The 27,180-nt window shown below is 39.5% G+C and overlaps 1 protein-coding gene across 2 annotated transcripts; it reads right to left on the reverse strand.

Moving 5' to 3' along the window:
• LOC115772529 (nardilysin-like) lies at positions 1-26,682 on the reverse strand. Of its 2 annotated transcripts, none has more exons than XM_030718826.1 (32): positions 26,588-26,682; positions 25,797-26,034; positions 25,016-25,250; positions 24,352-24,433; positions 22,997-23,150; positions 22,082-22,155; positions 21,831-21,926; positions 21,516-21,638; positions 19,485-19,542; positions 18,732-18,805; positions 16,440-16,509; positions 16,127-16,204; positions 14,886-15,006; positions 12,094-12,152; positions 11,090-11,144; positions 10,872-10,976; positions 10,337-10,460; positions 9,941-10,027; positions 8,347-8,466; positions 8,170-8,221; positions 7,651-7,801; positions 6,167-6,294; positions 5,854-6,016; positions 5,609-5,640; positions 5,256-5,394; positions 5,066-5,113; positions 4,916-4,968; positions 4,176-4,259; positions 3,856-3,946; positions 3,511-3,627; positions 994-1,083; positions 1-880 (listed from the first exon to the last, which is right to left on the reverse strand). In XM_030718826.1, exons 2-32 carry the CDS (start codon positions 25,997-25,999, stop codon positions 659-661), a joined length of 3,288 nt encoding a protein of 1,095 aa, XP_030574686.1. In that variant the 5' UTR covers positions 26,000-26,034; positions 26,588-26,682; the 3' UTR covers positions 1-658. The 2 variants fall into 2 exon arrangements, with proteins under 2 accessions (XP_030574686.1, XP_030574687.1); XM_030718827.1 differs by having other exon boundaries at positions 25,797-26,073; positions 26,588-26,645.
• Positions 26,683-27,180: the final 498 nt, after the last annotated feature.

Consider the following 27,180-nt stretch of genomic DNA (forward strand, 5'->3'; position numbering starts at 1 on the left):
TTACTGTAAACATAGGTTAAACAGTTTCACTCATTTCACTCAACGATGACTGATGAGGATTTATTTCTTTGCAGTTACAGAACACAGCACGATCCAGGTCACCTAATAACTGTAACACACACACACACACACACACACACACACACACACCAGAGCCCGAAATTCAGCACACAAATTCACTCAAATTCACACGTATGGAGTTCAAAGCATTTCTGCTGTTTTCACAGTTGATTTGTGTTTTTAAATTGAATTATACTGAGTCTGGACTGCGACGCAGACAGCGGAAAATACTGATTTTCACTGCTGTAGCAGCAGTACAGCTCGGAGAACCAAATAAATGAGAATTTGATTCAAAGATTTTCAGTCTCTCGCAGCTGCTGAGGATATAAAATAATTGAAAGCGAGAAAGCAGAATAGACTATCAGTTAGCTAAAAGAAAACTCTATCATCACTCTAAGGGCTTTTTGTTTATGCACACAGTGTAGGGAAACCCTCAGAGTCGCAGAGAAAAAATCCAGGTCCAGAAAAGAGCCAAGGGTGCTTCAACCTTCCTCCACCTCATATTAAGTGCCTGCATCTCTAATGAGGCAGTCCCTGAATGTGGCTGAGTAAGAGTCGCAGCTCAGCTCTCAGTCTGTCTCACAGTCTGAACACATATTTATTTAAGTATCTTGTGATAGGGAAAGAGGGGCAGGACTTCAGTGAAAGCAGGAATGTCCATGACAGCTATGGCACCTTCCATTTTAGGTGAGGCAGGAAGGAAAGTAAGCTTAGACACTTCACCATAGGCTGAGCCACTTGAATCCTCATCTTTGCCTTCTTCTTCTTGCTTTTTGCCACCACTCTCCTCATCATTCTCTTCAGCACCAAATCCCACCACCTTTAAGGAGACACAGATGAAATTAGTGCAGTTATTTCAGTACATTATGTTCAAAATACAGGAAAAAAAAAAGCAAAAGGACTGTGCAGCATAAAAACAAAGGTACTGCTTACGTGCACGCTGAGTTTCCGGCTGCTCTGTCCACGATGTTCTTTGAACCAAGAGATGAGTTCATCTTTCGTCATCTGTCTTAGAGCCTCGATCTAAATGCACAGTGGCACAAATCAATGGTAAGACAGAAGGCATTCGCTGAAAATGGAACAGTTTGGTTTTCAGTGTCAGAACCAAACATGTTTTTAAAAAGATCATATTTTTCTTCCAATAAAATTTTGAACAGCAACAATGTTGGCAGTACCAAACGGCCGCTTCATCTGTCCCCGGTGTGCCAATTTATTTTGCAGTAGTGTTATGCTTTCAGAAAGCACAAATAAAGCAAGAGTTCTGCAGTCCTGTAATTTGTTCCTTTGGCAGGACCTAAAAACTCAAAGTTCAATAGCTGAAGTTTGAGTTCTTACAGTCATCAGGTCATGTAAACATTCTGGATAATACTTACGTTATTCCTCTCTGTATCCAATTTATCCTTCTCACTGTTTTTAGTTTTAGGCTTGCTGTATACTTTGTATTTACTGTGCTATTATTTTGTAGAGACATGAGAAAAATGAGATAATCTGAGGTGTTAGATTGATATATACAGCCATGGTAAAAAGGAAGTACGCCCTCTATCTATTCTAAGGTTTTATGTATCAGGGCATGATAAAATAATCTGGTAGCAGGTCTTGAAATTAGGTAAAAAAAATAACCTCAGACAACAACACATGACATAATACACTGTGCCATTATTTACTTAGCAAAAACTGAGCCAAAGTGCAGAAGCAGTGTGTGAAAAACTAAATACATCCTTATTAATTCTATAGGAATTAAGAGTAAGTAGCAACCAGGTGCTGCTGATTAAATGCATTTGATTAATTGATCATCAGCAAGTGTGAGCACCTCTATAAAAGTTGAAGATTTGACAGTTAACGCACTGCCAAGGACGAAGGCATCAGAAATGATCTTAGAGAAGCAACTGTTGTTGCCCGTCAATTTGGGAAGAGTTATTAGGCTATTTCAAAACAATTTGTAGTCCCATCATTCAACAGTGAGAAAGATTATTCACAAGTGGAAAGCATTCAAGATATCTGCCAATCTTCCCAGGAGTGGGCGTCCCAACAAATTCACTGCTCAGAGAAACAGCAAATAACCAAAGAGCTGCAACTCAGACTCAACAGGCCTCAGTTAGCATGTTAAATGTTAAAGTTCATGACAGTAAAGTTAGAAAAAGACTGAACAAGTATGGCTCGACTGGAACGGCAGACAGGAGAAAGCTTCTATTCTCTAAAAAGAACATGTCAACACAGCTGGAATCAACTGGATTAAAATGCTGTGGTGCGACCTAAAGAGAGCTGTGCATGACCTCAATGAACTCAAGCCACACTGTAATAAAAAAAAAAAATGCTGTTACATCATAATTCCTCCACCATGATGTAAGAGACTGATAAAGTCACACTTCAAGTTGCTGCTAAAGGTGGTTCTAAAAGCTATTAAACCATAAGGTGTACTCAGGTTTTCACACACCGCTTCTGCATTTTGGCTTAGCTTTATTTTATTGATTTGGTCAAATAAAGCATTATTTATCTGGTAAAACAAATAATGAAACAGTGTAATATATCATATGCTGTAGAATAAAATCAAAGTGTGCTGAAGGTGCTTTTAGTTACTGTGGTCCTGTTCTTTGCAACAAGCTGCCTGCTGACCTGAGATCAATTACAACTGTGCATACATTTAAAAACAGACTCAAAACCCTTTTATTCACACAGGCCCACACTCAGGAGGTGTTTTTGGGTTTGTTTGTGTTTTGATTTGCTTGATTTTGTCATATTTTTCTGTTTTCACTGCCTTAAGGATTGCAAACCTACACAAGCACATTGAGTTTGCATGTAATGAAAATGTTCTATATAAATGAAACTGCCATATGTTGTTGTTAATGTCAGGTTGTATTTACCTAAACTGACCTTCATGATGAGGCTAATTTTTTTTATTATGTCCTGAAACTTTATAACTGGCAGAAGACGCACTTTATTTTATAGGAATTTTTTATTTGCTGAAAAGACAAAAATAAACATAAAAGTGTTATTATGTGGCACATATGTAACCAGTATTGAACAAGAATGATGCTTGATTTAGTCTTCAAGAGTGTTTGTCCATTTGATTTTCCAAGAGTGGAGCGTAGATGACAAAGTTGTGGCAAACTGTTAAGAATACGGCAGCTGGACTAAACAAAGTGAGGAAATGATGAGACCCCATTCAACAAAAATACATTCATAGCTGAAGTAAATAGCATTGATCATTCTGTTACAATGCAATGCTGTGCAATGAAACCTCCAGTCCTGGCATTTATATGGATGTAAATCACATCGAACAAACCTGGAATGCACCAGAACACGATCGAACCACAGAGGCCCTGACCTGCACCCTACAGAAGCAAATTATCTGCTGCCGATGTCCTACTGTCATCGAGTTCAAAACTGTTTTGGCAGCACAAGGAGGGCTTTAATGCTGTGTTGTAGGTTTGTGTGGCATGTTGTCCTCACCTCTCTGTTGAGCCTATCAAACACATACTGCTGCGTGACCACCTCAGCCCAGTTCCTGTCCACCTCCTCCCCAAGATGCGTGTCCTCACACTCTTTGAGCTTCACTAAAGCAGTCACCTGTAGAAAACACAAGCATAGTACACAGGGTTTCTAGACGCTTTTACCACTGTGCAACAGCAGATTTAAACATTCAGCTGGGCCTTACATAGTTCAGAAATGTATTATTAATGGAATGAGATATACCTTTTGACATTTATAAGATTTTTTTTTTTGAATATGTAGCATTTGCTGTAACTTTTTCATAAAAATGGGAAACTCACAAATACATAAAACACACACACACACCTGAGTATTAAAGGCCTCCTCAGTCAGTGCATTGAGCTTTTCTTCAAATGAAGCCAAGAACTCTTCAATCTTTAACTCCACCAGCTCGGTACTGAGAGAGATGAGAGGTAAGAGATATATTATGGGGGTATGGAACGCATTTGATTCCTTTAGTCATTTATCACTTCCACTCGCTTCATTTTCCATGGCCACATGGATAAATTGCAGCTTGGGTTTGGGTGAACAGTAAGATGGATTTACCTTGGTTTTGGGAAAAATGTTAAGATAAATCGCATCTTGCTTTGGGCAAATTAAAGGCTTTGATTGTGTTGCAGACTCACTTGAACTTGGTGGCCTGTGTTTCCACTGTGACAGAGAAACCTAGAATGCCTGAGGTGTTTCTGCAGGTGGGGTAGACGTGGTATCTGCAGAGGGAGACAAAAAAAGAAAAAAGAAACAAGGCTTTAGGATTAGAGAAAATTCAGGTGAAATAAGTCGATGAAAAATTGTATTACATCTGATTTGCACTCTGTAATAAAACCAGTCTGGAAAGTATGAAAATTGAATTTCAATGTGAAAAGCATTTGTCCCAGTAGAACTGGAGCAGCTTGGTGCAGGTTTAAATATTACTAGCTCCCACATTTCAGACACAACAAACAGAAATCCGACAGGCTTTTAACAAGGTCGGCACAGAGTTGTTCATTCTAGAAGGCAAAGTAATGAAATACAATACAGACAGAGACATGTAGGTGGAAACAGAAGATTTGTTTCCATCAATATCTTTGATTTTCACATAAAATAACTTCAATAACCTCAAAATGGCAAAAAAATAAATAAATAAATAACTTGAGAACTGGGTAAATTTAAAAGTTACTTTGAAAAGTCGTGCATTTCATTATAGAGCACATTTAAGACAAACACAAAGAAAAAAAAAAATCAAATTAACCGCAGCTTTCTAGTTTAAAAAGGCATTAGGGTGTAACGCTAATTTAAAAAGGAAGCGCTCACTGGTTCACTTATTTTCAGAAATGTGGTTTTAAGTAAACAGAAAAAAATATTATCAGAAGCTACAGAAACTCACCCCAGAGTCTCTTTGGTCCTGAGGAAATCAAAACAGGGTTCCTCCATGTGCATCTGAAGAAAGAAAAATACAACTCCGTCAAAGATGGAGGAATGACAGGATCAAAGAGGGAGTGCATGCAAAAAAAAAAGAGGCAACATTTTGTAATACCACCAATAGCTCCATCAGTGTGTGCTCCCTTAAAGCCTTGGGGCCAGACTAAATTAAAAGTAGACGGAAAGAAAAGGGGAATGAATTAGTGCACATAAAAAAAAATGAAAAAAAAAAAAAAAATCTTAAGTGATAAAATGAATGACTTGATATCCTGCAGATGTGCATGCATGTGTGTGTGTGTGTGTACCTGGTAGTAAACAGTGACTTCAGAGTTGGCGTCTCCTTTATTCAGTGATTTGACCTTACAGATGTGGTGCTTCTGTGGAAGCTCGACCACTCTGAACATCACCGGTACCTCCGTTGTCAGTTTGGAGAACCGCAGCTTACTGCCAGATGAAACATAAGGAGAGGAGGGAGTAAAATATGTAAGAAGGTAAAGAGGAGATAGAAAAAAAAAAAAAAGTGAAGGTGAAAGATGAATCATGGACTAAACAGCTGAAGCTGATGTGAATCACAGTGTATTATAGCAAACAAATCTATTTGATTGTATAGTATTGGTGTTCTCATTAGGGAGTGCATTCAGTGTAATAACTGACTTACTCTGTGACATATTGCAGAAACTGCACAGACTCCTGTGGAGGAAATACAATAAAGGGTAATGAATAGTGAGAGATAAGAGAGAAAGAGCGTGAGGAGAGGCAATCAGCCAAACACGAGGGCAATGTCAAGTGCACCCAGAAGCAACTGATGCAAGTGTAGACATGAACATTGACTGATTTGCTCCAATCAGCTAATATTATTGTCAATCAGTCTGCTTGTCTGTGTGCTGACTGCTGTCCACTCACTGCACTGCTGAAGTTCCCTTGCACCAGTCCCTCGGCACAGAGCTCAGCTCTGAAGCTCCGGCTGAACTCCATCAGCTCTTCAGTGGTCAAACCAGCTGTTAGAGCCTGATATTTGTCCACCATGGACCAGCGCGAGTGTTCCAAGATCAACAAGCGCACGTCTCTGGAGGAGAGGAAAAAGGGATGCAAAAGAGAAGATAAAAGGGGACGTGGAGGACTGGAGGCTTTTCGGTTTAGGGCTGTGACACATTTCACCACTAGAAGGCAACATACACTTGATAATGACTCACATAGCAATGAGGAAGCAACATACTTGCCGAGTTTCTCAGGTTTAATGAGGATGTTAAAGTAGGTTTTTTTGAGCTGCTCTACGAACATGCCGAAGACATCAGGGGAGGAAGAGAAATCCGCCAGGTGGTCAATGATCAGGTGAAACAGCAACTACAGAGAAAAATGTGGTCAAGAAGGGAGACATACATAAGAATCTTCATTATTCAGTGTGTGGTTTAATGCATGCAAATCTATTACACAAACAGTTATGTCCATAAGTATTTGGACAATGAAACAAATTTTGCCTCTGTACACCACTGCATTGATTTTAAATGAAACAGACAAGATCTGATTGAAGTGCAGACTTTCACCTTTAAGCCAGAGGAGTTAACAGCACTAAATTAACCATTTAGGAATTATAGTCCTCGAATTTTAGAGGCTCAGAATGAATCGGACAATTGACTAACAGGCCAGGAGAGGCCTATTCCCTGTTTATTCTCTGACAAATTAAATTAAAAGATGTGAAGTTGATTTTTGCATTTTGGTATCTGTTCACTGGAATGCTCAATATGAGATCCAAAGAGATGAAGGAGGCCATAATTAGCCTGAAAAACTAGAAGTCAAGTGTACTAAAAGTGAATGCACCAACCAGCTCAGCGACACCAGAAGGCCTGGAAAGACCACAGAAAACATCTAAAATTACTTGGACAGATTAAACCAAGATGAACTTGTGACAGAATGATGAGAAGAGAAACATATGGAGAATGTAAGGAACAGCACCTGATCTGAAGCATATCACATTGTCTGTCAAACCTGGTAGAGGCAATGCTATGGCTACCAGTGGAACTGGGTCACTACTGTTTAGTGATGATGTGACTGCTGATAGAAGCAGCAGGATGAATTCTGAAGTGTACTGGGCTATACTCTCTGCTCAGACTGAGCCAAATGGTTCAAAAGTGCTTCACAGTGCAAATGGATAATGATCCAAAGACTACTGCAAAAGCAACCCAAGAGTTTCTCAAGACAAAGCAATTGGATATACTTCAATGGCCATGTCAGTCACTTGATCTCAACCCAACACAGCGTGCTTTTCAGTTACTGAAGACAAAACAGAAGGCAGAGAGACCCACAAACAAGCGGCAACTGAAGGTGGCTGCAGTAAAAGTCTGGCAGATTATCTCAAGTGATTGTGATGTCCATGGCTTCTAGACTTCAGGCAGTCACTGACTACAAAGGATTTTTATCCAAGTATCAACAATCTTATATTTAAAATTGTGTTAGCTTGTCCAATGAATTTTGAGCCTCTGAAAATGGGGATCTATAAAAATGACTGTAATTTCTAATCAGTTAATGCTAAACCTTTATAAAAACCCTTTAATTAAAGATGAAAGTCTGTATTTCAATCACATTTTGATTGTTTGATTTAGAATTCTCTGTGGTGGTGTACAGAGGCAAAAATACAGTATATGTCATTGTGCAAACACTTCTGGACATAACTGACCTTTGTGTGTATGTATGCTTACTCACAGGAAGCTTGTGGTTGAATCCTTTAACTTTGATGACCAAGCCATGCTCACCAGCTACCAGTTTATACTCCAGCTGGGCCACTTCAGCCTCATAGGCTGGCTCTGCCAGGTTGTGGCCCAGTATGTTGACCAGAAGGTCAAACAAGACCACACTGGAGAGCAAGAGGAAGGCAAAAATAAAGAGAATTAAAAAAAAAAAAAAAAAGTAAAAAGTAAAATTAGAAGTGGGGTGGGGTGGGGTGGGGGGTAGTATAGAAGGAGGTAAGAAGGATGAGATGGAGGATAAAGAGGGGGGAAAAAAACAGGCAAGACAAAATGGAAGAAGATGGTGGAAGGACAGAGAAAGGAGAAATGCAGGAGGGGCAAAAATGACAAAGAGACATAAGTGGAGGCAGAGGGAGGGAGAGAACAGATAAAAAAAAAGAGCAAGGGATGAAAAAATAGCAAGCAGACATTAACAAAGGTCATAGCAGAAAACAAACACTTGTTTTCACAAACTCTTATCTGAGCTTGAACTCACTTCTTAGCCGATTGCTGGATTACTGGAGAGATTAAGTGGAATCTGATGTAGGCTGCAGCAGAAGAAAGAGCAAACAGGTGTCAACCATTCCCTAATGACATTAAATGCCTTTATGGTAACATCTTGCATGCTAATTGATGCACACAATACAAGTACACTCTCACACATACACAATACCTCTTGGGATTTTGAATTTGTTATCTTTCTTGTACCACAGGCAGCCCCTGTCGCTGTCGGCTATCCGGACTGGGAACTCGGTGTCTGGGCAGTCAGAGGGCTTCAGGGTGAAGTCAGTGGCTGAACAAATGCACATACACAATAAATCACCATTCCACTCGGTACAACCTCATAAATAATGTGTGACTTTCAACAATTCATTATATACAGTTAAGGGATAAACATGCAGTCACTTGTCAACAGAGAGAAAGATGTTACCCTTGCAATAAATGATTCAGAAACCCTTGGGCCAGAAAGTGAAGGCATCAGCTTTTAGTAAAGCTGGCCGTGTGGGTCTGTCGCTTTACAAAGTTTGTAAGCAAACCACAATGACAGAATGAATCAACCTTTACATTTGGGCAGAACTGAGCCAGAGGTGTTTTGTTTTCCATGTTTAAATTAAAATATTGACCTTTAATTAACATACGCTGTTCAATCCATGCAATCAGCAAATATAACTGGAACTGCGTAACCATTTTTATGCCGGTCAGTCTGAACTTCCACTCTGCACAGTAATTTTTGCCATTGGTATATTACAGGAGCTGGCTCTGAGGTAATATGCTGAATGTTAACCATGTGTGCATCATCAGCTTTTATAATATCTTTTAAAGAGACAATGCACCAATTTAATATTACATTGCAACACTGTGGAAATCAAAGTGAAGCCCCTGCACTCCTATATTAACTATAAAGACCAAAAGTGTATTCTGTAACAGGCTGTAAACAGTTATATTTCTGCTCTAAAGCTGGACATTGTAACTATGGCTATAGGGATTGACTTGCTTTTGAAGCCTGCCTCAAATGGTCATTGAGGAACTGCAGTTTGGCACTTTTAAGTTAGCTTCATGCTCTAACCACAGAAGCTGTGACTTGATTTGGACAAGAGGAATTCCTGGAAAAAACTAGTATAAAATAGTGTTAAATACATAATTCACCACACATAAAATTGGTTTGGCTATAGAAGGGTAAGCCAACAAAAACAGGATTAGCTTTCCTCCGACACAGCTATTGTGATCTCTCAACATTTCTTCCATTTTGCTCCATTGTCAAAATATGAGCTGAGCTAATTAAACACTACATTTCTAAAATGCAAAGTTTCTCTCTGCTGGACTTAAATTATGGGATGAGGATAAACACGCTGTGAAACAGCATTTAACTGCGGCTTTAATAATTGCCGAGGTATGGGGGAGAAAACTTTCTGCAGATTCTCTGAGTGGGTTTCAAATCACTCAACCTCCCCCCAGAGAAAAAAGTCCCGTCCTGAGTTCACTGATTTTACCCTGAATTAATACACCTCAGCTAGATCAGTGACTAACAAGGGAGTGTTACAAATGACAAAATACACTCACAAAAACATCCTGTTCCTCTAGGTTTGGTCAATATATCTGATTACTGTATTTTGTGGATGGATTAATGGAGAGCTAAAGTACAAACTGCTGGTGCACATCTTGCCCAGATCATTGTATTGGACACCTTTCAGATACAGCATCCAGCAGTCTGGGCAAGAAAGACCCACTTTTTTGTCCATAATGCAAAAAGAAGTTTCTTCACCTACCAATGAACTTGTTCTCTGCAGGAAGGTGGAGGTCAGTGTTTAACTCCAGGTTTCCTATCCACCGCTCTCTCCACTCCTGCTGGATATCTGTGTGAAGGTTAAACATCTATTAACACACAAGAAATATTTGTCATTTTGATTCAACTTCTGAATAAAGTGAATGCTATACTTTTATATTTTAATTTAAAGACTTTTCCAACCCCATTGTTTGCCATATAAAAGACAGAGATAAATGCTGGCATTTCTACTGCTGGCTCTGCTTTATATGTGGCTGAATACCACCACACAAGGGAAAAAAAGACAATGTATTCACTGAATGCTTACAATGTACGAAGGAAATGCTACACTGACAGTAAACACACACACATGCGCGCACGCGCACACACACACACACACCCTCCATGCTGTATTGTGTGCCAAACCACTTCTCCCTGAGGGGACACTGGCCCTCATGCTCTGGTGACAACAGCATCAGGTTGGCTTTCTCAGGGGTGAGGAGGGACAGAGCTGCACTGATCACCTACACACACACACACACACACGCACACACACAGAAAAATCAAAAGATGTTTGCAACAAAGAGAGAGAGAGATCACGTTGCCTAAGTTTCTAAGAAACATCAACATTACTATGAGAGCCAACAATAAGAGAAAAAAATAGAACAAACGTCATTATCCATGAAGAAAATATGCAAAGCCACAATTATACTGTAACTTTTGATGCAAAATAACATCCACCAGCAGAAAACAGGACCTCAGCTCTAAAATATACTTCAAGCAAAATCATTAAAAGGAGCAGTGAGAAACGCATCTATATTTTTCTACTTTTGAGTGACCTGTTTCATTAACATCTTTATCTAAAAAAGGACATTTTGCGCTTTAGAATAAAAGCCCTGGAAGTGGTTCACTCCCAGAACGACTGAACTACTTACATTCGGATTGAACTCAAACATCAACTGATCTCCTGTCAGGAAGTCTTCTTTAGGGAACAATTGCATGTTTTCACAAATGTCCTCTACGTACTCTATAGGATCAATCTGACAAAGAGAAAAGTATAGGCTTTAGTCACACAATCTCTTTAGTAATAACAATACTTCATTGCTATATTTCTAAAACACATCTAGCAACTTATGAAGGTTTTTAGCCTTACTTGCTCCTGATAGTGAAACTCATTTGCTTCAATCCTCTGAATCTCTTCATATATCCTGAGTGCACAAACAGACAGAAGGAAAGAAATATAACTTTTGTTCACCTCATAAAATAGCTTACATGTCACAACACCAATACTCTCTAAGATAGAATAAGGAACATAACAAAAACAAAAATAATAAGGCTATAAATATAAAAATGAACAAACAGCCAACCAAACACATTATGATGTCAATATCCCAAATAAAGCAGCATTTACTACTACACACTCCACAATGCACCAAAAAGTCAGTCAGGCAGACAAAACATCCGAGTTGTGCTTGATTTCAAAGTGGAAAAAAACCTTCTCTGTAACTAAATCCATCTTGTTGAGTCATTTAGTAAGCCCATGTGTGTGTCTGTTTCCTTGTCTAGCTATCTTAGTGAGGACTAGCTTGGGATTACCACCACTGGAGTGAGGACATTTAGAAAAATGAGGACTGTTGGATGTATCTTCACTTTTATAGACCCCATTCAAAGCTCTGTCTGGCCTCTTTCCCACCAAGAGGGTTCCGGTGCCGATGCATTTATTTGAACCGTTTGGCGGGTTTTCCACCGCAGAAGCATTCGGTGCTCAGCTGAAAAATGGGTTCAACTCGAGCCCCGTAAACTAGCTGGTCTCGAACCAAGAACGTGTGCCGAAAGCGGCAGAAGGGCGTGACTCTGCCATCTCAACATCAAGTTTTATACCATTCTTAAGCGTTTCGCCGGTTCATTGGGAACAGCACGAGCACTGGCACACGAACCGGCTCCTCAGCGGTGGGAAAGTAACATCTGAGAGCTAGGTCTTGGTTTTAGGGTGTGTCACCTGCGCACACGTGTGTGTGTGTGTGTGTGTGTGTGTGTGTGTGTGTGTGTGTGTGTGTGTGTGTGTGTGTGTGTGTGTGTGTGAGTGAGTGAGTGAGTGAGTGAGTGAGTGAGTGAGTGAGAGAGAGAGAGAGAGAGAGAGAGAGAGAGAGAACATGCCTTTGCTGTGGTCCAAGTGTCTGCAACATCTTCAGGTACTGGAACACCAGGTGAGTCACCTATTAAAAACCACAGACTGGCAAATTAGGCATCACTCCTAAAAGTGTTTTAACATTATAATCAAAATTTTTGGTTAGCAGAACTTAAGAAAAACAACTACTTCCTTTCTCCAATCAACTGACATGTAGGTATTGTTAAGTTTTTTGATCCATAACAATTATGGTGCTACAAGAAAGAAGCTGTCAATCATGTTCACTGTGGTTATTTGATTACGGTCATTAGAACAGCGCTTACAACTGATCTGGAAAAAAGTTTAATTCAAATACTACACAGCTCAGTAATACACATCTCAATCCCACTTTTAGAGTCAGACGTGTAAATGAAAATATCAGCTCTATTGGAGTAATAGTTAAAATAAAAATAACTATTAACAGTGAACAAAAGGATCAGCTGTGACTCTTTAAGACCAAAAATCACTTACCATCTGAGTAAGTGAGGAAGTATCTCCTGACATCCAAGGGATGGTTTGATATTTTGGGATATGCATTTACTTCCTTACTCAGAGTTAGAAAAGAGATTGATGCCTCTCTCATATCAGTGCACCAGGTATGAAGCCACTGCCAGTAAGTGATTTGCTTAGCAAGCAGAAAGACTGGAACAAACCTCACCAGTTTAACAGTCTCGCTAATTAATACATAATATCTTTTTTTTTTTTTTTTTTACAGTGGGGTTATACACCAGACTGTTTCTTGCTGAGACCAGCTGCTAGGCAACTAATGAAAAATACAGGCAGATTATGTGGTCTCAGTCTTATTGCAAAATCTGTTCTTCCCTCATTTAGTGTCTATACACAGTCTGAGGCATAAGCCCCAGTCTTTGTATATTCTGTACAAGTAAGAAACAGCATGTTTATTCAAAAGCATATGAAGTGTAGGTAAGGTGAATTCTGTCATCTTTGGATAGAGCTAGAGCAGCTGTTTGGCCTGTTTATGCCAAGTCAAGTTAGCCATCAGCAACCAGTAGTGTCATAATTGGTGCACATTTCTTTTTTGTATTTATGGTACTCTGTGTGTGTTGATATGTTTTATTAACAGATATGCTTTCTGTAATATCCAACTGGCTAGTTAATGCCTTATATAAATGCAGCATTAGACCTGTGAGGGAGCACTTTTCTGAACTGCAGGAGGTTTTTATTGCCTGCACTAGTTTTATATTAAGTTGGCTTACTGAGTGTCTAACAGGAGGAGAAGCACAGTGGGACACATGTCACTGGTAATCCAGTGGCACACCATAATTTTGATGTCAAGCTTGACAGTATTTAGTGTCATCCACCTTGAGTCTGCTGATCCCTCTAATCAAGTCATTTTATTTAAAGGGCACAAAAAAAAAAAAAGAAAAAAAAAAGCTAATCTATATAAGCAGATATCTGCATAGGAATATGAATTAAGTAAGGGATAACATTTTTGGTACCAAAGGCTCTAGGCTTCCATTTGTAGTAGAAATTCCATTGACCATTGAGAGTTTAAGCAAGCTTTGATTGCAGAGAAGCAGTTCATACTGTATGAAGTGCAGAAAGAACTGCATCTGCCAAAATGTGATCTTGAAAGCATCAAGTATTGTTTCACAATAGTCAATACGGTCAGTCAATAACAATGAACAGCCAACAGACCATTAAGTCTTAGTCTGGGTATCCCTCAAAAATAAGCCGTTGTCCTCATAGAGCAAACTAACTGAAAGTGTTCCCAGATCCCCTCACCAAAAAGAACACACACACACACACACACACACACACACACACACACACACACACACACACACACACACACACACACACACACACACACACACACACAAAAACAAAAAACAAACCCAAAACAAAAATAATCACTTAATCATGATAAAATAAATGCAATTAGTTACTGGCCCCTAACTATGTACATACTGTAGTACACTCATACATCTTCCTAATTCCACACTGTTAGTCCTCCCACAAAACAAAACAGCCTACAGTCACATTTTAAAATGAAAAAACTTTTATCACTATTGAATCATGCTCATACTTGTAACCTAAACATCTGAGATTTTATGTGTTTAACATTGCAAGAGGGTGTATTTTAACTCAAACCAGGATTATTTCCGAACACTAACAAAGTAATGCCTAAACGTAATTAAACAGCAAGCAAACGCTGCACCTCCACCACCATCTTCTGTGGAATGTTTGTAACCAATATGATTGTGTAGTTGATGGACTTGTTGCATTATTACTAAGTGAGCCTCGGGTGTGTTACCACAAATACTGTATGTCACTAACTTAGCTTACAATTGACTTCATTTCATATTATTCAGAAAACTTTTGTCCTCCTCATTGAATTGACAGGATCCTCTTTATAAATCAAGTGCTCTTGATCCACAATATTCTTAAGGTTGTTTAAGCATTTATGCAGCAATTACCACACTAATGTTGAACAGGCTATTTTTCCATTACATACTGAAGAACAGGAAATGGTCCTCTTGTTGAATTATCAGGCACTGCCTTTGTGTTAAAGACAGAAGTTGTCATAGCAACTGATGCAAAGGGCTTCCTTGACCTTACCTGTCGTATGCCAGCTTCTGCCAGAGTTTTAATAACGAAGAAAATCTGACTCTTTATGATATGACAAGAAATAATGAACTATGCATGGCAGATTTTTGCATAAACCACTGATTAATTTAATTTGCTCAGTCCTGAGTCTTTTTTCCATTTTCCCAATACAAAAGAAAAAGAAATAACAAATGTTAAGAGTTTTCTTTACCTGGTAGAAGTTTTGGAAACCCTCATCAGTGAGGGTGATGGAGATTGAAAAGATGGAGTAGGTGGTGTTTTGGTCAAAGCCAGTTTCACTGTTTCCTCCAAACAAAGCCACAGCCCAGCACCTTTGGTAACACAGACATAGAAATATAATTATAAATTAACACAAATAGGTCTGTGGGTAAAGAATTACTCGCTGCCATATACTGTATATACATTAAATATGTGTAGGGCACTCGGTAGAAGACATGTCGCTTGATGCTTCTTGGCTGCAAACACCTGACACTCTTCCAAACACTTCACTTGCTACTGGGGGAGTAAAAAGGGCTTTAAAAACTTCAAATGAAGAGATTACATGCAATATTCAATAGTACTTTTTGGTTTTCATTAATTTGAAAAATTAAGACACTTGTTGGGTACTACAACAAGATGAAAACATCAGTTGTATAAAGACATTGTCCATTTATTTGATGATGCTCTTAAAGGATAGGTTTGTTTGAGAAGTCTGCTCTGCATTAGAATGGGTAACAGGGATGGATCTAAAACTTTTTTATACTGCACTTAAAAAAAGGTACTACTAAGTTTGCTTACATGGTGTATAATTTCTCTATCAATAGCTTTATCGATAGAGAAAAATCTGCAAAAACAATGGTATGATAATTTGAGGCATCTGATCAGTAATGTTCTACAGATGGACAGACACAATTTCCAAATTTCACAGAGGGGGACAACATGTTCCCGTTCTCAAATCGGTCTCTTGGCCCTTTTTGCTGAGATTGTCTGAATTCAATAAAAAAAACAACCACTCTACTGCCTTTGCGGTTTGGGAATTGAGTCAAAGTACACTCAAATTTCACTGTTGTCATTTATCAACAACTGAAAGCATCACACACAGTAAATAGGCACATTCTATCAGACTATCCAAGTGGTGCTGATGGTAAAGGGAGTATTGGATGGGCTCTTGGTGTCGTGGGATGCCACAAGGTTTGGTAAATCACTTCACCACTTAGCAACAAGAGGCTGAAATGCACTTGTGCAGCCATATCCAGTGAAGAGAACGTATGAATCACATTGTCAAGTGGCATGGCAAAGTGTATAGTATAAAGATTGGACTCCAACACTCAGGGCTGGCGCAGAGTGAGAAAAAAAAGGCTCATGTATACCCAGCAAACTGAAGAGCTTTTAATTGGGTTTTGGAGTGCCCTCAAATCAGAAAAACAAACAGACAGAAGCAATAACACTCACTTCTTCCTAAGCACTGAGAGGATGCTTCCTGTGCCTTCATGGCCAATCAGCCAAGAGATGTAGTGGAGAGGCTTCACTCTGACAAAAATGAAAAGGAGAAACAAAAAACATTGATGCAATCCATTTACAATCAGGGGAAAAAGCATGGTATCTTTGGCTGGTCTAATTCTATATTTATATGAAGAGGCATCGCTGCACAAAAAAGACAGGCATGGGGAAAAAAATTTATGCCATTTCTCTCAAGTGAGGAGCGAGCATGGTCTGTATATCTTTATATATCTTCTATATTGTATATCTTCTTTTTGCAGCTCACCTGTAGTATTTCTCCTGAGGAGGAAGAGCCCAGGTGATATTCAGAGCATGAACTTTCCCAACAGGAACAACTGCAAATGCAAACAGGTGGTGAAAGACCATCCAGCAGCTCAATCAAAAGACACATTTTCCACTTTTTTTTTTTTTTTTTTTTTTTTTTTTTAGAAGCTTGGAAAGATAAAACTATCCTGACACTAACAGGAAAAGCAAAGATTAAAAGAAAGCCTGATACTGTCCTTTAAACCAGAGGTTCTTTAATGTTTTGGAGCCCGACCATTGGGCCACCAACTTTTTACATTCTGAAACTTTTCAATCTAATTACTTCAGAGCTCTTTCCCCTTTCTGTTACATATATTTAAAATAAAGAATGAATAAAGGGGACCTACTGTCTATTTCTTTATTTTCTCTCATATACATGCTAAAAAAAAAAAATTAAAGGAACACAGTGAAAACACACCAGATCTCAATGGGAAAAAAGTCACACCCTGAAAATCAAAGTGAAAAATGATGCAGCAGGCTTGTCCATTTTGACAAAATTCAATTGCAGCAACTCAAAATGGTACTCAGTAATTTGTATGGCCCCCACGTCCTTATGCATGCCTTACAACTCCTAATGAGATGACCAATGGTGTCCTAGGGTATCTCCTTCCTCCCAGATTAGGACCAGGTTATCACTGAGCCCCTGGATGGTCTGAGGTGCAACCTGGCCATGTCAGATAGACTGAAACATAATGATCCAGAGGTGTTCTACTGGATTTAGGTCAGGTGAGTGTGGGGACCAGTCAATGTATGAATTCATTCATCCTCCAGGAACTACCTGCATATTCTTGCCACATGAGGCCGAGCAATGTTGTGCACCAGGAGGAATCCAGGACCCACTGCACCAGTGTAGGGTCTGACCACGGTCCAAGGATTTCATCCCGATACCTAATGGCAAGTCAGGGTGCCGTTGCCTACCCTGTAGAGGTCTTTGCGTCTCTCCATGGATATGCCTCCCCAGACCATCACTGACCCACCACCAAATCGGTCATACTGAATGATGCTACAGGCAGCTTAACATTCTCCACAGCTTCTCCAGACCCTTTTCACTGTCACATGTGCTCAGGGTAAACCTGCTCTCAACTGTTACAAGCACAGGGTGCCAGTGGTGGACCTGCCAATTCTGGTATTCTACGGCAAATGCAAACTGGGCTTCACTGACCCTCGTTAAAGGGAAAATTAGTGAAAAAATAGTCAGAAAAGACGAGGAGGGAAAAAATGTCAGTGGCCTTCACCTGTAAAACCGTTCTTGTTTTGGGGGTTGTCTCATTGTTGCTCCTCTAGTGCACCTGTTGTTCATTTCATTAACACCAAAGCAGCTGAAACTGATTAACAAACCTCTGCTACTTAACTGACAAGACATTTAATTGATTTAATGCTATACTCTGATTAAAAAGTGTTCCTTTATTTATTTTTGAGCAGTATATTTACACTTTTACAGTGGTGGATGCTCTTATTAACATGGCCAAATTTCAAATAATGAAATCTGCATGTCTGTAAGTATTCCCAAATAATCAGACTGCTATAAACACTGTTTCCAACAGTTTTGTCTACTCCTGGCTCTGTTGTAGATAAACTGAGCACCAGCATGAAGTCCCTGCATAACATTTTTTTTTAATTTATTTTCAGTTTTAAATGTGAAAAAACTACTAGAGTCCAAGAATAAAAATATGGATCTGGACATGTCCCATTTAAAACTGCAATTGGAATCAACTTGACAGCCTCAAGTAACTCATCTCAGCTGAAATATTACACATTCTGGTCTCCGGTCGCTGTTTGTAATAACTCAGACTCAATATAAATGTCTGTATATGCATCAGCACAGGGACTGAGTGAAAGCTGGTTTGGGATTAGTGTCATTTCAAGATGTGAAGTGAATTATTTCTTTGTGCTCACCAACTAGCCAGTTGGCTAATAAGCAGAGAGTGATGGATTGCACAAAATGATGTGTCACAATCATGTCAGCACTTCTATTGGCCCAAATGTAGAAGGGAGTAATGGAACCAATGTGCCTGCTCTATTTGCATAGATGGTCTACAACTAGATATGCAAAAGATACAGTATGTTTTAATTGATGATACCAAACTACTCTGGAGATCCCTGGGCTTTAAGTATTGACCTCTGGGGGAACCCAATGGTCCCATTTTGAGAACCACTGCTTTAAACCATCTCATGACCTGTTAGACTTATTTATAGGTGGGAAACATCAGTTTACCAGATGTACTTAAACATATGCAGGAAGGTGGATTAGTACCTCGGTATAGCTTGCTGAAAGCCGGTGTGTCAAAAGGATCCAGCATATCAGAGAAATCTGGCTTGGGAAGACCACTATAAACACAAAAACACTACTATAAGGATAAACATCAATTAAAGAGTGCCAAAATGTAATTAAAGTGACTTCAACCCACCCTAATGTTTTAAGTAACACAGAAAACAATTAATGGAAAAGGTTTCAAGTACAAGATTGAGGATGGCTGTCTCCAATTACTGTTTACACAATTGGAAAAGTAATAGCACATTATTTTTGTCAGGCAGAGCTATAAAATCTTTTCATTCATTTAAAGCGTGATGAAAATTAATTTAGTTCATCTAAAGAAGTTAAAGTCACTTCAGGCAATTTTATAAGCATAGATGTGAGCATGTGAAAATGTAATCCTTTAATTGAAATGAAAGCCTTAAAAAACTTGAGGTTATGTGTTTTTTGTGTAACAGTGACACCAATTCACTAAAAAAAATAAAATAAAAAAATGTTCTGCAATGACTCATAAAGCATACGGAAGCTCTGTAAAGAACACCAATTCAGCTCAGCTCCGCTTTAGGGAGAAGAGATCCCTTCCAGGTGCATAATTTTGAAGAAAAAAAAAAAATAACATCTGAGATGAAGAAAGCAGAGAAAGAGATGGTAAAAAGGCTTGACATTTACATTTGAGCAAAGGATATTGAGACTCAATCTATATAGCGCCAGCTCCTCATCACAGTGACTGAGAGCCTCTCCTTGAATACTCACTTGTTAGGCACCTTGCTGAAGATCTCTCTGACCCACTCCTCCAGAGTGTCCAGCTTCTCTAAAGGACGCAATGAGTGAAGGAGGATAAATTAGAGTTTGAGTGCGTCTCAATTATTCTGGCTGAAGAAAAAAAAAAAAAAAAAACTCTGGGATTTGGGAAGAATTCAGTGCAAAAAGAACACTTGTTTAAATTTAAAAAAGAAACTGTGTTACCATGTAGCTCTAATATTCTTAAATATTTAACATAAATACATTTAAGATTCTTTAATATAATCTTAAGATATAAATGAAATTTCATGACTTTCTGTGTTTCTAACTAAATAAGGTCCAGACCTGTTTTGCAGTTTTTAAATACTGCTAATGCAAAGAAACCATAAACCTGAATTTAAAGCATTAAAAATTACTGTATAGTGAGATGTAGCTTCTATATTGTGCATCGTAGCCTGTTCATAAACATTTTAATGCATAGCGTGATAATTTAATTTAACTGTGACACAATTAGTCTTTTCCCATGCAGACTTCAAATTGCTTAATGGAATTCATACAAAATGATGAAAGCATGTTTTTCAACGCTACAGTACATAATTTTAGGGCAAACAAAAGGGCAAATGTTCACAGTGTTGACTTATTCTTTATTCATTATCCCTTCTTTTGTGCCAAATCAACAATCAATTCACACTGTTGCCTCACAGCAAGAGGGCTCCTTGTTTGAATGTGCCGGCCAGCTGGGGCCTTGTCTTGTGAAGACTGTATGTTTTCCCCGTGCTTGTGTGGATTCTCTCTGGGTACTCTGGCTTCTTCCCACAGTCCAAAGACATGCATCTACTGTAAATTGGCTGTAGGTGTGAATGTGAGCGTGAACTGTTGTCTGTCTCTCTGTGTTGGCCCTGCGACAGACTGGGAACCTCGCTCTGTGGCAGCTAGGATGAGCTCCATCCCCCCATGACTCTGAACTGGATAAGCAGTTAAGAAAATGGATATATAGATGTTTTCTTTAATAAAACATGATGGAAAAACCAGGCTGGATTGTTTAGCTGTGCTTTAAAACAGATGTTCTCCTTGTTGATACAAAAAAAAAAAAAAAAGACTTTTTCACGCAACACCGGTTGATACCTATGTCACTTAGAATGGACTGGTGAGCCTTTAGAATTAGCACCAGGTGTTGCCAGATTAAACAGCTGAAATCGTAAGGCCTATAGGTTGAAAAGCAGCATTTAACTGCATTCCCTGGTCAAATGCTTCGGGTCAGTTTCACCTCTGGCCACAACCAGAATAATCAGAGTAATGTGTGATATCATAATGATGACCCGGAGTACACATGTACACACACACACACACAGCTCTGCAGCAAGCAAGTCAAAGCAATAGAGGTCATAAAAAAAAAAAAATTATAATAACACACAATTTCTAGGAGTGTTAACCAAGATGCAATTTTATGAATACTCTAAAATCTTATTGTAGGAGGAAAAGGTTACTTCATTCTTTAACATTTCAATGCTTCATCATTTTCCAACAGAAATGATGGTTATAAATATTTTTAGTTATTTTACTCCAGTCAGCGATCGCTGTAACACCTTCGCATCCCTCTGCACTGGCAGAATTTTAGAAGACAGTACTAGAGCTACAACAAGAATGAATTTTACTGCGGTCCAGTAATTGTTTCGTGAGGATGGCATCTCTCAGCGCCAAATGTCAACACTTCATCATTTTACTTGTACCCTGTAGTTAATTAGCTGTGTGATATTTTCTGTGAAACCAAGAAAATATATTGGATACTTTGTATGTGACTTTGCTTTGAGTAATACAGCAATTCGAGCTGATTTGGGAATGATTATCTACAGTTGGCTGAACATGGATGAAGTGGATTCTTATTAGAGATAATGATCGTCTGAATTTTTGATTAATCCACAGATTGCCTTTTCAATGAATCGGTTCGTTCGGTGTATGAAATTATTGAAACCAATTAGATTTCTGTCAATCTACTAATCAGCTAGTTCTTGATGCATAATAGATGGGATAGACTTTCCTGACCTTTTGACTGCACAGCCAGAGTCATGTAGTGGGCAGAGTAGTATTTCTTCCAGAAGCCACGCAGCCGCTTATACACATTGATCTTCTTTCTTTTTGGCTCCTGTTTCAATGTCTCCGCATTCCCTGGTATTGTGACAAGTCAAGAATCAATTCACAAATATAAAACATGACAGAAAGAAGGGCTTACACATGCAGGGATATCTGAAGGCCGGTAAATTGGCACCAGTTTCAGCCCTCCTGTTTGTTATTGTTGAACATACCCCAAGGAGGCCCTGCGTGTATTATTTGTCCCAGCGGTTGTGTTTACTAACTCACCCCAGCAGAACTTGCCCATAGGGTGTCCAGGTTTGGCCAGACTGCCAAACAGCATCTCCTTCCTGTGGGAGTCAGATGGCTTAGCCAGCTGGTACTCTGATAGACAGAAGGAGGGACACAGGAAAGGTAAAATGGTAGAAAAATGACAAATATCTATGGCATTCAAATGAGCTGTGTGCAGAAAACACACTAAAATACTATATAAGAATTTTCTGAATGCAGGAGTGATGCACATAGGGACCAAGACCCACCACTGTCAACAGCCTCCACCTCCCTGTCAATGGCATCTCGAATCATCAGGGGGCAGATGAAGAACTGTGCCCACCTGAGAGGATGACAGGACAAAGGGGTCGTGATCAGAGGCCACATACCACCCAGATGGACCGACAGAGAGACAGAAAGACAGAGCGCAGGACAGACATAATCGGATGTAGATGGATACACATGACAAAAAAAACAGCAGATGTATATCCAATATATACCCAAGTGATTAGCCAGTGAGCATGATTTAAATTAAAACCTTGTAGTGCCAAAAACGTTTTTCTTAGTCTGTCACTTGGCACTAATGATCAGTAAGTGTTTGAGTCATCCATACAGTTTGTGAATGCAGCTTTCTAACCAAACTTGATATGTTCAGCTGATAACTTAGCACACCACCTTGTAGTCCAAAGGTGGTCATTTCCGGCCTTATTTGGACTAACCCATATAGTGGCGGTCAGAGCTGTAATGTTGAGGCTTCAAACTGCTGAGTCCAGAAACCAGTGGACGATTTTGTGCTGCTATGTCCACAAAGTTAATGTTAGCATGCTTAAAAAAAGAGGCAGTTAATATGGAATATTGTTGACACATGCCACACATTTTCACACCATAATCATCAGGCCCTACAGAACTTCTGTAGTTCTGGAGCTCAGATTCCTGTTTGGGTTAGACTATAAATTTTCTTAATAGTCTCGATTAGCTTTTGGTTTCAATCTAGCTACTAGTTATTAAGAATTTTACACATACACTTAGTAATAAATTGATAAATAGCAACTCTAACGGTCTCCATTGTTTCATATGACTTTATTTCCTCCTCTTTTTTTCTTGTTTCTGTGTTTATCTGTAAATCATCACCACCTCTTAAGGACTGCTCCAAAAAAAACTAAAAACCTCGGACTCTTCCTAACCTGTCAAGAGCCTCTTTGAAGTTTTTCCTTTGGATGTCAAACTGGAAGATGGTCCTCTCACAGTCGGTGGAGGCATTGTCGCTCCCACCGTGCTTCTTGAGGAAAGCATCAAAGCCATTTTCTGATGGATACTTCTCGCTGCCCATAAACACCACTGAGAGACAGTGAAATAACAGTGAGGGTGGAGAGAGAGAGAGAGAGAAGGGATTGTAAATCATCAAAAAAAAAAAAAAAAAAGAGAATGTAAAGAAAATAATCTACCAACGCTTCTTGCATGATGTGTCTTTTGTGGTTTTCTTATTTATGTGGACAATGAGACAAATGCAGACAATAACACATCACATTTCTAGCTCAGCCTTAATAGAATTTTGATAACTCTGGCTCAGATGTAGCTGCGCACATAACTCTAAATAGTGCTGGGAATATTTGGTGACAGTGTGAGAAAGGGTTTCCTTTCAGAATGATCATTTGGAAACAATGTTCAACAATCACAATTGGTAGAGGAGACAGATAACAATTCCTCTGCTTATAGTAGCATCAATAGATTGGATTGCAGTTCTGAAGTTATGTGACATTTTGTGCAAGCCTAGCTCATTTTTTTTTCTACTTGCTTGCTTTCTCATACTGAATGAAGTGAGCTCTTGCCTAATTGTTGTAGGGGAGGGAAGGCTTATTTGCCAACAATGCAACATAGACACATCAGCCCACAGGCCCCAGACTTCCAGGGGCCCCAAAGACCCCATGTTCAGTGTCATTTGGTTGGTGGTAAATTAATTATTTGCACCTGAAATTCTGAGGTTTTCCTCATATAGGAAGACTCTATTTTTTAGATTTTTTTTAAGAATCACTGTGCTTATCTGATGTATAGGAGTACAAAAAAAAAGACATACAGTAGAAAAAAGGCATAAATGATCAAAAGTAGGTGGTATACAACAATTTTTGCTGGGCTGTTAAATTAGTATGCATTCTCTGTGGTAAATGAGTATTTGCAAGTGATATGTTAGATGCATAATGCACAGATAGCAGGAGGAAAACTGGGTCAAAAGGAGCCTGAAAACTATATTTTTGCCCTGTGGCCCCACAGTGGGTAGATCTGGTCCCTCTGGAGAGGGATATTCTGGGAAATGTCACATATTGTTAAGTGATACTGAACTAGACAAAACAGGCTGAGAGGCACACTGAATAATTAAAACAAACTACACAAGGATGCATTTAAATTATCCTATCTATCTGTGACAGGAAACATATCTGAGGATGCATCTGGGGGATGGAGAAACAACTGAACTGAAGAAGAAAAGAAAAAAAAAAAAAGAAGAAAAAGATTACAATACTTGACTGCTGGATTAATTACTCACTGTGTTCCAGAAAGTGAGCGAGGCCGGGGAGATCGCTGGGATCACTGAAGCTCCCCACACCAACACACAACGCTGCCGCAGACTGAAACACAGGATATCGAGGCATATCTGAGTCTGGCATTGCACTTCAGGGAAAACTTGGGTGATATTCTGTTTATCTTGCTGCCAAAAAAGACCATAAAAACAGAAACTAAGATAATAAAGTACCGAGACTTGGACCACAAAATTGTCGAGTTTGATAGTTTTATGGCCTTAGCTGACAATAACAAAAATTAACCTTATCTTTTAAATGCCAAAGGCAATATACGAATAGAAGTTTCAGGAACAGACATGTTTAAAGTAGTGTTAGCTCCAAATGTTTACTCTTAGACTGTACTGGGGTAGCTTTACATGATTAACAGATCATAATAATTTTACATAAACAGAGCACTTAGTGCAGTCTGAAGCCTGAGCATATACCCTAACCTCAATATTTGAAACTCTGGCTGTGTTTGATGAGAGCATCCACCACTGTAATAGTAAAAATGTTACAGAAAAGCACAACAGAGCCAATTTAAATAGTTCCCAGTCTGTGCAGTCCTGTCTTTAATTTTTGTGCCATATTACAGATGGTGTAGTTTCACAGAACATAAATAAAGTCTATATTCAAACCTATCCTTAGTACCTGTTTCTCTGCATTTCCTTTCTTCTTTTTCACCTCACTGTAATCATCTCCATCATCGCTGCCCTCGTCCTCTTCGTCTTCCTCAGACTCGGCCTCTGATCCATCTCCAGATTCATCCTCCTCCTCCTCTTCTTCTTCTTCTTCCTCTTCGCCTTCGTCTGAGTCTTCATTTTCTGCCGAGCTGCTGTAATCTGAGATGAGCAGAGCTCGCAGCCCGTTTTCTAACTCAATGTACCTGAAGAGCGTAAAGTCAAAGGTGAGATAACACAGGGAGCTTGGAGAAACACTGTCGTGTCATTTGAGTTTTAGAGCCTTCATTGCTTTCTCTTAACAGCTTAGCAGTTATCCCTTTGCAGATTGTATCTCATACCCTTTCAGCCTGTCTTGTGGTATACATTTTTACAGCAAAAATTCCATCTATGCCCCACAGAGGCCTGAGGCGGTGGTCTGTGCTTAAAGCATGAAATCATCCCATCAGACTAAAATAATATTGCACTGATCCAGCTGGATGGGAGGCTCAATATCATTTTTGGATCTGGGTTAGTGGATCTGGGTCGTTTTGTCAGCATTTTCACAGTTATGAATGCAGAACCTAAGCAAAATGTATTTCATTACACATAAAATCCTATTAATACCTTCGACTGAGAATAACATACATAACAGAAAAGATAAATCATGTAACATCTGTACAGTATAATGAATGATTTAGATCCTCATAGGAATCTAGTAGGAATGCTTGACTGTGCAATAGAAGAGTGTTTTTTTGTTTGTTTGTTTTTACCTGTACTGTTTGGGGTCACTGGGTGACTGGATGATTTCTCTGTCTCCAACATTATCCTCCCCTTCTACCCATCCTCTCGAGTCTCCAGCAGCCTGAATCTCCTCCCGGGACGCCGGCTCTGTATCGTCTGCTGAAGCTCCCACTTGGACCAAGCCTGGAGAGTCAAACGCTGGGGCGTTTCTTGACTTGTTTGTTTGCGGCATCCTCGACAGAGATGATGAGACTCTGGTAGTGGGGGCTGACAGCCAGGGCCGACCATAAACAACAGGACAAGTCACTGTCAACGGCAATTTACTCCTTAGCACGGCAACACACCGTGTCAGCCCGCACAGAGCTATGATGAAGACCTGACAGACGAGTATGGAAGCACTAAAGTTCAGAGCTCTGAGTCTAAAACAACTCAGATTAACCAAGACTGTGGCGTGGGCCTACAGATCTGAAACTGAACTGTCACACATACACACACAAACACACACCAGCCAGCGCCCACAATACAGCTATTCACAAAACTGTCTGGTGGTTTCGCCCTATTCAGCTGGATGTCAGCTAAAATCCGACCGTGTCTGACCACCCCACAGCAAAGCCTGAACCTTTCATCTCACAGACCACCAAGAGCAAGTGGTCTTTAGAGAAGAACAAGTGAGAGAGAAAGGAAAGATTTGATGTCAACAAGCGTTGTCTGGTTCTGTTAGAAGTCTGTTTGAAACGTTTCACACAAAAACGAGCCGGAGTTTGTTTTGGTTTTTTTTTACAAATAATTTACGAAGCCTGTCAAAAGGATGAAATCATACCTTCCTCCCTGCAGACAGCGGAAGGGCCTCAGTAGCTGCGATTTTCTCCCCATACAACAACGAGCGCTGTGATTTGCTGGGAGGATTAAGCGCTGAACTATGACGCCCGTTGATTGGCTGTAGGGGTGAAGAGGCGTGGTTTGTGAATAAACACGTGTGTGCTGAACAGTCAGGAGCCGTTACATTGTAATAAGCTTCAAGGCCGGGACGAGCGATGACAAGCAGCCACCTGGATGCATGCGGACATCTGTTTATGATTATGACTGCTAGATTGATAATATCCAACAGGACACTTGTCATAACCAGTAAATGTCTTAGTTTTTTTTTTTTTTTTTTTTTTTTTTTATCTCCGGCTTAGGCAACGTAAGTGGTCAGAGGTAACTTTAAAGGGAATACTGTCTTGTCAGTTAGTGGTATTTGCACCTCATGAAAATTGCGCCTCACCACCATACCTGTCAAGTCTCCCGTTTTGGCCGGGAAACTACCATATTTTACCCCTCTGTCCCGCCGTCGTCCCGTATTAGTAAATCCCCCGTATAATAATTTAAAAAAAGAAGAAGAAAAAAAAAGCATTCCAGTGCCTCTCCAAACTG

Source organism: Archocentrus centrarchus, chromosome 22, assembly GCF_007364275.1.
Source record: "Archocentrus centrarchus isolate MPI-CPG fArcCen1 chromosome 22, fArcCen1, whole genome shotgun sequence".
NCBI classification, from domain to species: domain Eukaryota; kingdom Metazoa; phylum Chordata; class Actinopteri; order Cichliformes; family Cichlidae; genus Archocentrus; species Archocentrus centrarchus.

What these genes read in the sequence shown, in the direction of transcription:
- LOC115772529 (XM_030718826.1), bottom strand. Translation starts at nt 25,999, where the DNA reads ATGCCGCAAACAAACAAGTCAAGAAACGCCCCAGCGTTTGACTCTCCA. An exon ending in CACACAATACAGCATGGAGG is followed by an intron (nt 10,028 to 10,336) that starts GTGTGTGTGTGT and finishes ACCTTCACACAG; the next exon opens with ATATCCAGCAGGAGTGGAGA. An exon ending in AGGACCAAAGAGACTCTGGG is followed by an intron (nt 4,260 to 4,915) that starts GTGAGTTTCTGT and finishes CTCCCTCTGCAG; the next exon opens with ATACCACGTCTACCCCACCT.